Source organism: Camelus bactrianus, chromosome 4, assembly GCF_048773025.1.
Source record: "Camelus bactrianus isolate YW-2024 breed Bactrian camel chromosome 4, ASM4877302v1, whole genome shotgun sequence".
Classification (NCBI taxonomy): Eukaryota; Metazoa; Chordata; class Mammalia; order Artiodactyla; family Camelidae; genus Camelus; species Camelus bactrianus.
In genome coordinates this window covers 52,970,559-52,988,684 of record NC_133542.1, presented here as the reverse complement: position 1 = coordinate 52,988,684, position 18,126 = coordinate 52,970,559, and the positions used below count along the sequence as shown (strand labels likewise).

Genomic DNA, 18,126 nt, shown 5'->3' with positions numbered 1-18,126 from the left:
TGATATCTAGGGCCAAGGGCCTGAGATAAAGGGAATATTGCTGGCCTTCAGTAAGTATGGCACCAACACTGGAACAAGAATGTGTTATTTTGTATTGTGTTGATGGCACAATCTATGGATGACCATCTAATATGGTTTGCATTCAATAATCCAAGTTTGTGCCTGTTGTCCCAGTAAAATTGTTAAAAAAAAAAAAAAAAACCACCTTGTTTCAGTCTCAAAAGTATCTTAGTTTGGATGATAAGTGATGTTGTGGTCCTTGTCACAGAATAGAGTTGCTCAGAAATTGCTCAGTTTCTACCAGGCTGGGAAATTGGTGGATTCTAAGGGCTTCTTTGTTAATGAGGTGCTAATGTAATGTTTATACTTTCTTCGACATGCATTATTGTGTTTAGACCTTTTCCTTCCATGTTCCATCCCCCAAAAGATTACGTTTGGTCAAAACAAATAAGGCTGAATATAATATAATCTCATCAAGACGTTTGTAGGAAAAGTCAAACCTTTTAATATAAAATTTAGAATAAGCTTATAAATTTCTACAGAAAAAGCTGCTGGGGTTATGACTGGGATAATGTTGATTCTAAAGATAAATTTGGAGGAGAATTAATACTATGTAAATTCATCAACATGGTATATCTATCCATTTATTTTTGTCTTTTAAAATTCTCCTGGAACGTTTTGTAGTTTTGGTGTAGTGGTCTTTTCCTAAATTAATTTAGTTTATTCCTTAATATTTTTGTTGCTATATTAAATTAACTTAAAATTTATTTCTCAGTATAGCTCTTATTATTTGGGGTCTTTTGTGGTTCCATACAAATTTTAGGATTTTTTTTTTCTATTTCTGGGAAAAATGCCATTGGAATTTAGTGGGGAGTCAATCTCCGGGACCTCCATTAAAAATAAACAAATAAAATAAATAAATAAACCTAATTACCCCCTCCCAGTAGTTCATATCTTAAAGATTTTTTTTTACATCTTTTGCTCAGTTGTGCATACATGGCACAGGAGTCAATCGGAGAACTGGGTCAAGATTTTAATATAAAATTTAATGTTTCCTCTTTTGTATCTCCCCTTTCTAGAATGTCCCCCTTACATTATGGTGACTGTGTTTTCCCAGAACACTTCTGGTTTGTCCAGCAATAGTGCCAATTTGCTGTTAGAGTTTTTCTTTTTTTTTTTTAACCACTCCATACAGTGCCTAGGTTAGCCTTCAGTCATACAAATGTGAAACTCACACCAAAACATTACTTCTTCCAAGAGATTTTTAAAAATATTTTATACAAAGTTTATAGTTGTCATCTCTGAGATGCTTGAGTCTGGGTGTGGAGCTTATTCAGTCATAGTGAAAACAACAGAAATCAGAAGCCCCCCCCCTTCATATTTTATGAGTGGAAGATTTACGTCTCATCCTTTCTCTGAAATGGCCCCCTTCCTGATTATACTTACGTTATTTTCTAATATATGTCAAAACAAAGTAATGCTGATATTTGGGGCGGAGAATATACTACAATGAATAAGGAATTTGAAGTCTTTCTGAGGCCAGAGTTGAGCATACCATTAAGGATTAAACAATAAAGAATAACTTAATAATCAGATTTTAATGTATTATAGTCCTATTAAGGATTAAATGTGGCATTATTTGAAAACAGCTGGCTCATAGGAGGGACTATTACATTTTATTATTTTTCTTTTTCCTATCTAGCTTTTTAGTCTCATTCCACCCCTAGTCTCCTTATAGTCCATTCCTTCCTTGATCAGGTAAAATGAAGGCTGAACTCCAGAGTTAACTTCCTGTAACCACCTCATCCTCTTTGTCACTTCCTGCTAGTACTTCCTCTTTTTTGTACCTTATTCAGATATAACCGCCCAGGAATCCATGATTAAAACTACTTTATTTTCCACTACTCAGAGAACAATTGAGGTAGATAAGTGATGGAATGAGAAGTTGTATTTAAGTAACACATAATATGTACATAAAATGTACTAGGTAAAAATGTAACTCGGTAACTTATACGTGCTCTTTTAAAGTTCCTTTTCATTAATTAATAATTGTAGAAAGTGCAGCATATGATTGTCCCTCACTGTCTTACTCAGGTACAGGCACCCAGGAATCCTTACTTAATTTCCTTATTTTCAAAAACTAGAGAGTAAATGAGGAAGTCAGTAGATGGGTAAGGCAGTATTATTAATGTTTAATGTATGCCGTGTGGTGTGCTAGGTGTTGTGTGTATACATTATCTTTTAAGGTTATTTTCATTAATTAATAATGATAGTGTTAATGTAAGTGTTGATTTTTGTGTTGATTACTTCTCTCATTTATTCTACACTGTGTATGTGCCTGGTTTGGGTGCTGGGGATCCAGTATAGATACATTTTACCTTCTCTTACAGATTAGCTCCAGATGCTTTTGTAAGAGGTCATACAGGTCATAAATGGTGGTCAAGACTTAAGTCCATTGTCTATCTGTATTTCTTATGTTGCTTTTAGGATACATTTGTGAAATAAGTTATGTATACTAAGAGATATTTCAGGAGGATGAGAAGAACTATAAGGGATTCTTAAGAAGTGAAAAAAAAGGTTGTCTTTTAGTCATGCTGCCATTTCTCTGAAGGAGGATTACAATTTTGATTCTGAATTTTGATTTTAAATCAGGGAAATCTTTCCATTTGTGCTGCAAACTGAATTTCTTTTGTGACAAAACAAAGTAAGTACAAAAAATCTTTATCTTCCAAGAAATTTTGACAACATTCTTATCACCAACATGTATGTGGAATTAATTTAAAATTTGCTTATAAAAATAAAACCTGAGTTTATAGTGCAGAATTAGAACAGAAATATAAAATTAGAAAGGTGATGAGATCTTAAGAAACACCACTATGCATTATAACTCACTAGTCACTCAAAGGGGAAATTTTTATGGCCTCTTCAGTATATTCTGCTCAGTTCTTTATCTTCCCTTGTTTTCCCCTGTAATTAAAGATTAAGTGCTATTTTACAAAAGTATTTGAAATTGTAGTTTGGGGGAATGAGATAATTATAAAGTCTATTTCTGTTATTTTCCTATGTGGAATTTCAGATACTTGGGCTTATATTTTTTACCATTTGTTTTTATTTTAATTAATTAATTCATCAGTTAATGACTACACACTGTTTTTAATTAACTTGGCATTGGACTTCTTAAAGAGAACAGTAAGCAATAGTGTGCCATTGAGAAGATTTCAGGAGCTAACAAATGGTTATAGCATAAAAGAAAAAATTCTGCGGTAGTTCAGGGTCAGGGTACTATAGAGGAGGGAGTAACTAACTCAGGGGAGTTTGGGAAGACTTTACAGATGATGTAACACTTGACCTATTTCTTCTGTTATTGCCAGGATTTCACTAGAGAAGGAGAAATGTAACAATGCAGAGAAAATAGCATGTGTTATTGTCCTTACGTGAGAAAGACAGTGAGTGAAGCACAGTTTGTGCTAAAGAGTGGGGACAACGTGGGCAGGAAACAAGAAGGTGAAATACGTTGTTCAAAATATAGGCTGGGGCCAGGGGAAGTCTCAGGGTTAAAAAAAAAAAAAGCATAAGCAAACAAATGTATCAAAAGTATTTAAAATAAAGATTACTAAAAGTATATGTTTTATTTATTAAATAGATATTTGTGATGGATTTTCTTGGAAAGGTTTAATTGTCCCCATAAGTTTACTAGCATTTCTCAGTCTACTTAGCCCTACATTTTTATGAGATCACAGTTGTTTCCAGAAAGTGACATAGTTAGACTTGTGATCTTAAAATTTCTTTCTAACTCTGAAATTCTGTGATTCTACATATGATTTTATTTTGTTCAGTTTATCTTTAAAGCCCTTGCCTCAAAATATGTGAGCTTGTTTTGTGCATGAACTCAAAGATGTCAGTTTCTTATCATTTTCTCCAGAACTAGTGTCTACTCAATAATTTTCTGAAAGGTCCTCCTTATTTCTTAGGCTATAGATGATAGGATTGATCGTGGGTGACTGCTGCATAGAACAGGGTAATCAGTTTGTCAGAAGTCATGTCTTTGGACTTTACTTTCATGTACATGAAGAAGAATGTCCCATAAGACACAATCAACCACTGTTATGTGGGCTGAGCAAAAGGAAGGGGCCTTTTTCTTCCTTCAGCTGAACTGATTCTTGGTATGGCAAGGTAGCAGTAATGGAGCAAATGAAAATATATTACCCAACGTTATTATACTCTCATTCAAGAAGATATTTGTGCAGGCCAACTTTTTTAAAGTTAGTATTTCACAAAAATGATTAATGATATTTCTTCCACCAAAGAACGCTCATAATGTGAGTACATTTTGTGCCAGTCCATTGAGAATTGCTAGTTCCTAGGATGTAGCTGCCATCTAAACACAGTATTCTGTTTATGATGGTGGGTTATCTCAGAAATTTGCTGTTGGCCATGTTGAACCCATATGCCATCACTGTCAGGAACACACACTCTGTGGACCGTATTACATGAAGAGATAAACATTTATATAATACAAGCTGTGAATGAGATAGTTTTTTTTTTTTTAAATAATGGTAAAAAAAAAAAAAAAAAGAGGATGTGTACCAGATATCCAGGAAGGAAAACCTAACCAAAAAGAGGTACATGACATTTGGAGATGGGATTCTAGGAGGGTTAAGATGACTAAGATGCTGTTCTCCAGGAGGATTATTGATACATCACTAAAGACATGACAAAAAGGAATTTTTTGGTATAATTCCTTTGTACTCAGAAAAATCTCTCAGAATGAACTCAATTTCAGTTGTCCAATCAGTCCTATCCTGTTTTTCTTTTTCATACATGAAATAATCCAAAAAAAGAAATAGCATATGAGTTAACTGAGGGGTCCCATATAATAGAAAGTAAGTGGTAATAGGGGTAGGAGGTCCAACAGCTGTGTGAACACTAGCTGGAGTAGGGTAATAGCCGTGAGATTGGTTTATGGGATTCCTCTTCTAGCACATAAAGCAGCTGAGCTACACTGGTAACTTATTAAAAATGCAGGCTTATGTATTCCATTTCCTGAGGTTGCGATACACAAAGTCTGAGACAGGGAAGAATGATTTACATTTTTAATAAACATCTGTTATGAGATACGTTAAAAAAAAGATAACTAAAATTTCTCTGCCAAAAAAAGTAAAATAATTCTATTTGCTTGAAACATTGTTCTTATGTGACTTACTTGGGTACTTCACTTAAGTAATGTTGGATGTAGGATTTTTGAGGACCTCTTGTGACTTGGGGAGAAGAAAGGAAGAAATGGGTAAAGAGCTCTGTTCTTGGGGAAGAAGCTTAACCACATGGTGGCAGACCAGGGCCTCATAAAATGTCCAGAAAGTAGTTCCATATGATCAAGTCAGTTAACCTCAGAAACAATGATGTGGGATACCCAGTTTCAACTAGTTTCCTGTGGATTTTTTTCTGCATTATCATCAGACTTTTAGTCAAAATTTGTTTTACCTAAGGTAATGATTTTGTGGTGAATAAATTGTGGGCACTATATGGGTGAAGCAGTTCAAGGAAAGGCGAGCACTGCCTGCAGGAGGAGAAAATGACTGAGAGCACCTCGAATATATTTATACACCATTACCTCCTAATTGTGTAAATTAGATAGATGGTGACAGTCAGTTAATCTGGGTGTATCTATTTAGGTAAATTCTTTGGAATGGGTAGTATGGAGTGGGATTGAGTTACAAATTACATTGTAGGGTTACAGTTAAGAAAACTGAGTAGCTTGATGGTTTATAGTTTTGTCATTATATGGTTTCAAAACTTCCAAATTTGTTGTGAATATCAAAATGCCATTCATATTCACATAGCACGTATAAATTCTGAGTTTCAAAGCCAAATTAATAATTTTTAGATTATTTGGTATAATAAAGCCCTTTCTCTCTTTACTCACTAATTTAATAAATTTGAATTAAATAACTTAATATATGTATATAAAATTCTTACAAAAGGGCCTAGAAATTTATTTTTTTTATTATTATTATTGTTAATAACCAAGAGTTAATGTAGCTGAAATAGGTATTTCTACTATATTATCAATAAAATATGGTAGGATGAACAAAGTTCTGGATAAAACCATTAGAATATGTTTAGATTAAAGATTCCAGCAGTATATGATAATAGATTGCACATGGGATAAGACACATTCTCAAGACTTATGATTGGTTATTTGAAATACAGAAATGGATCCAATATAATTAAGTCTTCAGGGCATTACTCAGAGTTTTTGAAAGTTTAAACATCTTTCCCTGAAGCAATTTAAAGTTATGGCTTAGAAAATTGTATTGAGTCCCTGAGAGCAAGAAATATTCAAATTGCCTTTCTGAGCCGGGAGAAGATTCTTTTGAGAATTTCCTGAGTCTTCACAATGGAGCAATGTTTCCACCTGGGCTTGAAGGGCAAATGAAATCTTCCCTATTCTCAAATATTCATTTTCCTCTTAGTTTTGAACTAGCAGAACCAAGTATCTCCCTTTGTAAATGATCATATTTGGCTGTAACGTATGGAAGGTTTTAAAACAATTTTGAAATAGTACCTTTGCTATTAATGTCTTTCAGACAAGTCCTATGACATTATGGCCCCTCATTGGTAACACCTTCAGAAATGTATCAACCCCATGGAAAATATTGTACAATAGGCTGCAAATAGAAGATCAAGGCAAAACAATCTGCTGTGTGTTGCAACCTAAGAGGCAAGTTGACCTTCCATTTAAGGTAATTGCTAAAAACATGCAAATAATACAGATCCAAGGTGGTATCAGTTCAATGAACTGAGTTGAAATAAGCCATGTGTTTTGGTGATAGAATATTTCTTACTATGAAGAGTCTATGGAGAATAGGCATTTTAAGAATTCTAAGATGATATTTTCTTGGATGTAGTATGAAAAAGGAGAAAAGTGAAAAAAAATGACTAAAAGAGTAATTTGAAATCCAAAGTAATTTGAATATCCAATGAAGATGGATATTTAGTTATAGAATTTATCTTTCTGGAGAATAAAGATTCATTTAGTCAAAATATAGTCTCCTGGTCCATGGTTCAGTATAAGTGCCTACATGTGTATTGATGTCACTTCTTACTGGTCCAGTGAGGTTGCTGTAAAATAGGCAGCAGATCTGTACCCTTATTCAGAACATAAAGTAGGCTGGTGTCACCAAAGTTCTGAACCTGTAGCAATTTACCTATGGCACCAATTCAGTTTTCTTTGGTTCAGTTTATAAATGATTGTCCGGTGCTAATCATGAACAGACAGACAGTCTCTGTCCTGGAGCTTCTGACTTAGGGGTGTTACTTGGAAAACTTTATTAGTTGTTCTTGAATACATCTTTTGATTTGTGTGAAAAGGAAATGAAGAGCAACAATAGCTAACAGGAAGGAATTCTGACTTTTATAGTTATGTGTGTGTGAGTATTTTGGGAATTATTTTGAGAACTTTTAATTATTTTTGTTATTGGTGGTCATGCATTCCTAGGGTAAATTTGGACATAACATTTGTGAGAGACACACACACACACACACTCATTTGACTTGTAAATGAATGAATTTAAATAGCCTTTCTTTAAAAATGTTAACCTGTGAGTTCCTTGTTTTAAATGATGTTGGCCTTTGCTATAGTCATATAACACTCTTCATTACAAAGTAAGGGGAGTTTGGTATAATATGCATCAATGTCATATCATGGATATGATGAAAATGAGTAGGTTGGTTGGGTAAGAAGAGACCAGATACCTGAACAGACTGATAAAAATTTAAAGGTACTTCTGTAGGAGTATGAAACTGAGGACAGAAATGTAAAAAATCTTGAGAAAAGAACAAGTCAGTGAAAGATGAAGGAAACCAAAATAGTGCTTACCATAATGCTAGATGCTTTACATGCATTAAAAAAATTTATTCTCCCAAGAATACCACAATGAGACTATTTAAAATCTTCATGTTATAGGTGGGAATATTGAAACAAAAGTTAAATAAATTGCCCAAGGTCCCACAGCTAGTAACTGCCCCTGTTAGCAGAGAAGATATGGATGAATGGCCCTAGCCCTGTGGTCATTGCTGGCTAGAAACAGGCTTAATCCGTACAGAAACCATGTAGAGTGTATGTCCATGTGTTCTTCATAAAGGCAAAGGCCTGTCAATTATCCAGTCCACTGACAAGAGGGTTTCAGTGAGGCCTGAGTGGAGCAGCATGGTGAAGCTATAGCTTTTAGTTGGTGCGGGCCCCTAGTTAGGATAAAGTTGGAAAAGTGGTGACGCTGGGAAAGCAGGAGGGGGAGGCCTGTGTAGCTGTTTCTGCAGCACACACTTGCCACAGGCCCTCTTCCTGGATGGTGCTTTGAGCTTCTGCCTGTCCACTGTGAAGGCCATCTCAGAGCATCTTCCCCTCCAAACTCGGTAGCTGCCTACTCCTCTCTGTGATTGTGGTTGCGGAGGGTGTAGTTATATTTATTGTGGTGTAATATTTTTTAACATCTTGTGACTTCACATAAGAAGTTTTCTATTGTTTATAGAATGTTTTTATAGAACAATTAAAGCATGTCTGCATGTCAGTAAAAATCTCAACTTTATACCGAAAAAAAAAAAGGATGTTCTTTCCAGTAGACATAATGAATTTACAGATTGAAACTGCGTCTCAGTCATCATTTACCAGGAATTGGGATTTGGGTGCTTTCATTTATCACCTAGCATTAAGAAAGTGAATCTGGGACTCAGAGTAAAAGAAATATGCATCTTTAAGTTATAAAAGAATCTAAAAGCATAAAAAGTTGGGTTGATTGAAATAAGGGAAAAATAAGATGAGGAAAGAAATACCTTAATAGTGGCCAAAGGCAGGTACAGGTGATTAGAAGCTGTTGAATAAGTCCAGAGTTTTCAGTTCAGACCTAAATTTTGCACCAAGTTTCATGAGTAAGGAGAAATGGTCTATATGTTAAGAGCCTGATTGTTTTATAAATAAATTAGAGCACTTTCAGTGGATTCTGTATCCATGAACAAGGATATTAATGGAAATTACTGTGTGTGTGTATGTTTGTGTCTGTGTATTGGGGGAGGGAGGTGCTATTTCTGAGGAAAAATTAAAAAAAGAATGGCCTAAGACTTTATGAGGCAAGGTCTTTGGATACGGAGCTTATTTGTGTCCCCTGGGTGATGGCAGTGGATATCTCCCTGAGAAATCACTCAAAGTCAGAGATGTCAACACCTCTCAGACTGTTTGAAGATACATTTTGGTCATAGTCTTTCTTTGTGTCTCCTTCCATTGGACTTAAACAACAACCAATTAAAATGGCAATTAAAGATGTTTGCCTTAAGAGAATGAGTAAAAAAGTCACAGACTTGTAGACAGTATATGCAAGTCATATATATGATAAGTGATTTGTAGCTGGACTAGATAAAGAATTCTCAAGACTCAGCAATAAGAAAACAACCCAATTAAAAATGGCCAGAAGACATGAATGACACTTTACTAAAGAGAATATAAAGATGACAACCCCCCCAAACATTAGTCATTAGGGAAATGCAAATTAAACTGACGATGAGGTATCACTACATACCTATTGGAATGGGTAAAAATATGTGTGTGTGTGTATATGTATACTGACAATATCAAGTGTTGATCAGGATGGGAAGCAACTAGAACTCTTTATACATTTTGCATTGGAATGCAAAAATGATGCAGCCACTCTGGAAAACTGTTTGAGAGTGCTTTATAAACTTAAATATTCATGTCTCATATCATCCTGTATGCCATTGCTGGATCTTCACCCTAGAAAAATGAAAATCTGTGTCCATACAAAATTCTGGACATAAATGTTTATAACAGCCTATTCATAAGTGCCCCAAACTGGAAACAACCCAAATGTCTTTCAACAGGTAAACAAATAAACTATAGTATGTTAATACAATGGAATGCAACTCAACAATAAGAACTTGGAGAAATTTCACAGGATTTATGTTAAGTGAAAGAAGCCAGACACTAATGGCTCATATGATTCCTTTTATATGACATTCTGGAAAAGGTTAAACTACAGGGATGAAAAGCATATACATCTTTACCGGGATTTATGAGTGGGTGAAAGGAGTGATTAAAAAGGGAAGGTGCAAGGGAGTTTTTATGGTGATAGAGGAGTTCTGTGTCCTGGTTATTGTGATAGTTACACAAATCTATATATGGTTTAAAATTCACAGAAATAAAAGCTGAGAGAGACAAAATCAATTGTATTGTATATTTTCTTGTATGATAATTAAAGAAATAAAATTAAAAAGTCACTCGGTTTCTCACCAAGAAAAAGATATTTGCATTGTAAGAAGATTTCAGATTATTGGGTTTCACATGAATTGCACCTGTTTTTTGGGTAATCAAGCAGTCAGTAAACACTGGTTAGGTTTATTGCTGACCATTCTCCTATCAGTTTGACACACTTCCTTCAGTGTTTTAGTATGCAGTGGGTTACTGTTGAGTCTTCCTGACCCAGCAACTAGGCTGTCTAAATCTCAGATAATTATGGACTACAAGCAGGCTTGAGTTTCAGCTCAGGTTTTGCTGCATATCAATTATATGACTTTAGGTTTAAACTCTCTTAGTTTAATTTAGATAAGTTCATTATATTTAAAATGATAAAAGTTGTGGGGTTGAAATGAGGTAATGTGTGGGAAAAATCTCATGCACAGTTGCTAGTTCAGAAAGAGTGATCAATGTAATAGCTTCTCCCTCATATTTCTCTTCCTGCATTGTTTATTTTTTCACTGTCTTATCTTTTCTCTCTTCTTCCCCTTCCCTTTTTCCTTTCTTCTGTCTTCTCATTGGGTCCATGGCAAATTTCTATATTTGTGCATTGATGAACTTGGACTTACCATAGTAAAGAAACTATTTTTTAAAGTTTGAATTCTTACAGGTAAAAGAGAGAAGTAAAATGGAATGGGAAAACCAAACAGTTCTGGTGGAGTTGTTTTTAAAGGGACTTTCTGGTTACCCAAAGCTTGAACTACTCTTTTTTGTGCTAATCTTAATGATGTATGTGGTCATCCTTCTGGGCAATGGCACCCTTATTTTAATCAGCATCTTAGACTCTCATCTTCACACCCCTATGTACCTCTTCCTGGGGAACCTCTCCTTCTTGGACATCTGCTACACCACCACCTCCATTCCACCCTTGCTGGTGAGCTTCCTCTCGGAAAGAAAGACCATCTCCTTCTCTGGCTGTGCAGTGCAGATGTTCCTTGGCTTGGCCATGGGGACAACAGAGTGTGTGCTCCTGGGCATGATGGCCTTTGACCGGTATGCGGCTATCTGCAACCCTCTGAGATATTCTGTCATCATGAGCAAGGATTGTTATGTGCCCATGGCGGCTGCATCCTGGTTTTCAGGGCTTGTCAACTCTGCAGTACAAACTGCATTTGTGGTACAGTTGCCCTTCTGTAGAAATAATGTCATCAATCATTTCTCCTGTGAAATTCTGGCTGTCTTGAAGCTGGCCTGTGCTGACATCTCAGGCAATGAGTTCATCATGCTTGTGGCCACGACGTTGTTCATATTGACACCACTGTTGTTAATCATTGTTTCTTATACATTAATTATTCTCAGCATCCTCAAAATTCACTCTTCTGAGGGGAGAAGCAAAGTCTTCTCTACCTGCTCAGCCCATCTGACTGTGGTGATAATATTCTATGGAACCATTCTCTTCATGTACATGAAGCCGAAGTCTAAAGAGACACTTAATTCAGATGACTTGGATGCTACTGACAAACTTATATCCATGTTCTATGGGGTGATCACTCCCATGATGAATCCTTTAATATACAGTCTCAGAAATAAGGATGTGAAGGTGGCAATAACACATCTGTTTAACAGATGCTTTTTTAGCAAGTGAATGGAAAAGGTGTAGGATTGTGAACACATTAGACATTGTCTAAACTTGAGAATTAGGAATTTTGGTTACTTTTAACTTCTTTTTGCACTTTCATGTATTATTTTTAAAATTTTAAATAATGACATATAGCATTTCAGAATTATTGCATGTTCATTATAGAGAATTTGCAAGATACCAGGCAGTGGGATAAGGAAGAGAGAGAGCTCTCTTATTGCTCTAACACTAGGAGATGGCCACTTTTGAACACTGTCTTTCATATTCTATTTATTGCAGTATTGGAATTGGATTATATGCCTTTTTATGTTCACTTTTTTACATAACATTATTTCATAGGTAACACTTCATTGAATCTTTCAAAATAAATAAAGCTTTCTGTTGTGAAAAAAACTGAACAGAAAACCCCCAAAATACTGCACCCACATTTTTCAATGGAGAACCTTATGTTGTGGTTTCACATTAAAGTCCAAACTGTCCTAAGTCTTTAAATACTGTTTTCTTGCTCAGTATCTAGAGTGTTTTTTCCTGTGAAACTCTTAAAGATACTGTGCATTTGGAACTATTGAGGAAGTGGGTAAATGGGGCTTAGGAGTGAGCCCTATGCAATCAGTCAGGATATGTTTTTTGTTTCCTTTTTTTTTTTTAAGTTCAGCTTACATGTTAGCTTTAGCATAAAGAAAATTTTAGAAAATTTAAACTAAGTTTGAAATTCAGTATGCTGGTCCAGATAATGTGGACTGTGTTAAGTTGGATGAGCAGGTCTTACCAGTGTGATTTAGAAGAAGCCAGATTTTTCTGATATCCTGAGGAAATTCCAATACTTTTCCAAATCTTAGATTATCCAAGTTCTTGATTTTTAGTGTAGACCTGCATTCATGTCTTATCTCTGTTACTGACTAGCTTTGTGACGTTAGTAGTTTGAGGAAACAGAGGATCAGAGGATGTCAGACTGGAAGTGACATGTTGATTTTCCTTGGCTTTCTCCTCAAATTTTTACTTTATTTGAAGAATACTTCTAACTTACAGCCCAAGATGAATGAGAAAGTGTTTTCAGGTGTAAGCTACAGTCTAAGAAATCTATTTGGCTGGATAAATTTTATATTAATGGACCCTTAAATTCAGAGGACATTGAGCATTAACATATTTTACACATATAAGAATTAAACATTTGCAGAATTTGAGGTAAATTCATTTTATTTTTCAAATTAGTTTTAGATTTTAGTAGAACAAATGTTAATCAGTCATGAACTATATTTAACTACTTCAAGCTTCTATGATGGTTAGTCGTAGATTAAATCTGATGGCAAAGGCTGAGACCATTGATGTATCAGATTCACACTCTGACAAAATAGGCTATAAGAACCTATTAGTTCTTTTTTTCTTTTTTATTATTTGATTTGATTTGAGTTTTTTGGTATATGTATATTTATTGAAGTATAGTCAGTTTACAATGTTGTGTCAATTTCTGGTGTACAGCATAATGCTTTAGTCATACATGAACATACACATATTTGTTTTCATATTCTTTTTTCCCATAAGTTACTACAAGATATTGAATATAGTTCCTTGTGCTATACAGTATAAACCTGGTGTTTATCTGTTTTTCATATATTATTTAGTATCAGCAAATCTCAAACTCCCAATTTTTCATTCTTTTACACCATCTCATAGGACTTTTTTCTTCCTTAAGAATCCCAGGTAGGTGGAAAACCTCTGAGGTCAGGCATATTATGTTTGACCCACAGGCTATCGTGCATTCTCAGACTCTAATTTTGTTTTTTTTTTATCACCGCTTAAGTCCAACTGCTTCCATAAACTCTCTGGGATGACTGATCTAAGTCTTAGTCTCAGATTTATAAATTTTGGGTAGAAACTTAGTTAAAGCAAGTAGAAATTTTAATATGCATAGTTGTCCTCATAGGAGAACACCAGAAGGGTTTTTCCAATCTGACAGGATTGTAGAATCAATGTCTTAAAGAAAGAGTTAGGCAAGTTACCTGTTTTGATGTAACCATGTGTTCATATTTGCTGGACAAATACACTATCATTTTAATACCAATATGCTTATTTGATACTTGAGTCTTGGGAAGGTTTTTCATTCAGAAAATTTGTTTTGAAAAGTTTTCATATTTTTCCAGTTTCTCAATTACTTTTTAAGATTTGTGATTTGAACAGTATAAATTTCCTGAGAATGCTGAGAAGGACTGATAGAATCCCAATAATATAATTGAATAATAATAGTAAATGAAGTAACTCCTTTCTACTTAGATCATCCAGAGTGTATTTTGTCATTTGTAACTAAGCTCTGATTGACACTTACGGCATACAAGGCCCTCTTTGCTTTGTTTGGTTTTATCTTCCACCAACCCATGTCTCCCTCTTTATTTAGATTCTTGTGGTGCTGAGCAATTTCTGTTTCCTGCATTCATCATGCCATTTCTTGTCTTTCACCATTGGTGTTATTTTTTCTTCTTCCTGGAATGTCCTTCCTTATAGTATCGTCTCTCAAAATTGTACTCACAAATTAAGAATCAGTTCAGGTATCACCTCTGGAAATTATTTATTGATTCTGAATTGCTTGTCATTTATACTTCTGTAGCATACCAAGCCATCATTTTTATTGCAGTATTATCACCTTTTATTGAAATATTTGATTACATGGATATTTTTCTCACTACCTATAGGATTCTTGAAGGTAGAGACTGTGAATTTTTACATTCGCAGAGTTTCTTACTATGAGCTTCACTGAGTAGGTGTGCAATAACTTTCATATAAATGGAGGTGACTAAAAAATATAAACACCTCATGGAAATATTGATAGAGGACATGGGTATACAACACATAGAAAATAACAGCTATTTAACAGGCACAAAAAGTTAAACATCTCTAGTAGTTAAAAATGCCGTTTAAAACAATGATGAGCTACCATTTTAAGCCCTTTAAATTAGAAAAAAATTAAACTGTTGACAACATTCAGTGATGAAAAGAGCAAGAGAAAATCAGCAAGTCCATAACACTGTTGGGAGCATAAAGTAGTATTATCCTTTGAATTCATATAAATCTTCATTTATTTTGACCCACTCATTTCACTATTAGAATTATATATTAACAAAATAATTTGAACTTACTTTGTTAAAAATACATTTAAAAAATAAAGGAAAGAAAGAGAAGAAAGAAGGAAAAAAACATTTAGAAAGTGTTCAACCTTAAGGGGCTTCAGTGAATGCTGAGGAGAAAGGGGCAAATGATTTTAGCCTGAGTTATTGTATTGTTTTCTAATTAAGATCAGCCTCCTTTTAGAACTATGGTTATCACTAGGTTGTTTAATTATGATTTATACTCAGCTTTGTTTTTACACCTCTGTATATTGCCTGAGAATCTTTTCTTTCCTTGCCTTACCTTTGTTTCCTCCCCTTTTCGTTCCTTACTTTAGAATTTTTTCTTTTATAGTGAGTATGTATCGCTTTTAGAATATTTGCAGTATAAATAAATGTTTATTCAAAAAGTCAACATTTAGTATAAGCTAAATCTATAAAGTGAACAGAAAATTTGTTTGTACAGAAAATAATTATACTTCCAAAGTGGTGTGTGTGTGTGTAAGAGAGAGGTGGTGAGGAGGAGGACAGGGGCCAGAGAGAGAGAGAGAGAGATATTGAGAGAGAGACTGAGAGAGAATTCAACTGGGGAAACTTCAGTGACAATACACAAGCCCCCTTCTGATTTTGTGTATGAAATAGAGTAATAGGCTTCCTGTAATTAGATCTTTAGGGCTTTATTTCTGAAGTCTCATAAGTTTTATGCATATTTCATCTCTGAAGCAATTTAAATTGTGCACAGAGAGGTCCTTGAGAACATTTAAATTATGTCCTGAAGCCTGAAGCAGATTCTTTAGGTGTTTGTGGGTCTCCACAATGGGACAGTGTTTCAGCCTGGGCTTCGGGGGCAAATTGCCTTATTCCTAAAATTTATTGCTAAATATTAATTTTCTCCCTATTTTGAACTAGAGGAAGTTAATGATACTTTATTTCAACTAGAGGAATTTATCCTAGTTATCATACCTGCAACAATCATGTTTCTATAAACATCAACAAATCAATGAATTTCTATGACAAAATGATTACTCACCAGTAGCTGGCTGTTTAGAAATTCAGCTACTAATGAGGAGTCATGAAGATTGGCTTCAAGTACTACAAGTAGAAAAGCAAGATAAAAATATCTGTTGTTACTGCAACTTAGAGACAGTCTGTGGTTTGGAGGTAAGTTATTTCAAAGACAAGAAACACATTTAATCAACTATAATCAAGAGTTGGACTGATGGGTTAAAGGTGTCAAGTTTGAAATTAAGATGTTTTTCTCACTGAAGAGAGACTGAGAATTGGAAATGGAATTTAATGTCTATTCACTGAGATGTAGTAGGAAAAAAAAAAAGCTATGAAGCTATAAGACCAAAAGAGCAGTTCTTTATGCAAAGGCAATTGTGCAACAAACTGAAAGAAATCTGCCCAGCAGGTATGAATTACTTTTTGTCAACATGTAACTTTTTAGTGCATCACAAAATATTTGGACACTGTTATCAGTTTTAGCTAATTAATAAGGCTCACTGCACAGTAGGCAGGAGACTCTGCATTCTGTGGTATAAAATTCATAACAAACAAGTCTTTCCTGGTCTTCTGGCAACAACTCCCATCCATTTGGTTCAGTCAGCTGAGAACAAGGTGAAGTATCTTCCCAGTACTGTGCCAGGTACTCTTTATACAGAGATAACATGTAAGGAGGATACTGTGGCCAATTTGGATTAAAAAAAAATGAACATAATCATTTCCTGAGATCTGAAAAAAATAAAAATTAAAAAAAATTGAAGTACAGTCAGTTACAATGTGTCAATTTCTGATCTCCAGCACAGTATCCTAGTCATGCATATACATACGTATATTTGTTTATATATTCTTTGAAAAAAATAATTTACCAAAGCAACAGAGAAACAAAAAGAGACCTGCTTGAACTTTATCATATTGTCTTTGCATACAGTATTATTAGATTATAATTATAAAAGTGAGTGAGTTTTCCTTTTACTTTTTATGTTATAGGCTTGCTGCAAATGTTAAAATAGTATCAGTGAATAAAAACTTAGTCATGTTTTTAATACAGAGAACATGCTGACACCTTTCTAAAACCCTGTTTTTTTAATGTAGTAAATTGAATCTTTGGGTGAGTTTTCACTTTTACCATTGCATTTGCTGGTATCCAAAAGATTGAAGTGTAATAAATGATTGGGGTATTATATACTATGATAAAATGTATTAAAATTTGATTATAATATGAAAATACTACCATTTATCAGAACACTGTGTGTTATCTGATTAATCTTTTAAGCTACATATACCTGACCATATGGAATGACAATAATGACTGATTCAAAGATGTGAAAAGACTCTAACAGAAGGAAGAACCATGAAAGAGAGGCATAAAGGAAACCACTAATAGTGGAAACTATTGTTTTGCTGATTGAATAATATACCCCATCTCATTTACTCTTATCAGCAAATATATGGTATAGGTGCTATCTTTATCTTCATGCCATAGCCGGGGAAGGTGGTGATCAGAAACATACCCAGGCCACCCTAGTTATTAGTAAGGGGAAGAAATGGCGTTTAAGCTAAGCCTGTCTCTGTTAGAGCAGGCACATAGCTAGATATGAGCAGAGAAAGGGGGACATGGGCCAAAAGGGCAGGAAACCATACATCTTGTGAACAGTGGGGGTCCTTGGGAAAGGCAGGAACCTCCGGACTGATAATAAATGGAACATTCTGGGTTGACAAGTGTCCTGCAGGCAGATAAAGAAAGGTGGGGCAGGGCTGGAATCTCCAGCATCTGAATGTAACCTCTTGCTCATCATGCCCTCATTTGAGTTCCGAATCAGGACTAAATAAGGACAAAAATCCCTCCTCCCCTTGGAAGGTGGAGCTGAGGTAAAATTCAGGAAATATGACCCCAAACTCCCTCTCCTGTGAATATTCCACCCATTTAAAAAATATATATATTTTAATTGAAGTAGTCAGTTTACAATGTTGTGTCAATTTCTTGTGTACAGCACAATAGTTCAGTCACATAGGAACATACATATATTTGTTCTCATATTCTTCTTCACCATAGGTTTCTACAAGATATTGAATATGGTTCCCAGTGCTATACAGTATAAACTTCTTTTTTTTTTTTTATCTATTTTATATATATTATTTAG

The 18,126-nt window shown here is 34.6% G+C and overlaps 1 protein-coding gene and 1 long non-coding RNA gene across 5 annotated transcripts in view; both read left to right on the top strand.

Annotated features, from left to right (window-relative positions):
* The window catches only part of LOC105067560 (uncharacterized), a 439,520-nt gene that overhangs the window by 77,543 nt on the left and 343,851 nt on the right, over positions 1–18,126 (top strand). The window lies entirely within an intron of this gene.
* LOC105067416 (olfactory receptor 13C2) lies at positions 10,932–11,888 on the top strand. Its single transcript, XM_010952966.3, has one exon. The coding sequence runs from the start codon at positions 10,932–10,934 to the stop codon at positions 11,886–11,888; it is 957 nt and encodes a 318-aa protein (XP_010951268.1).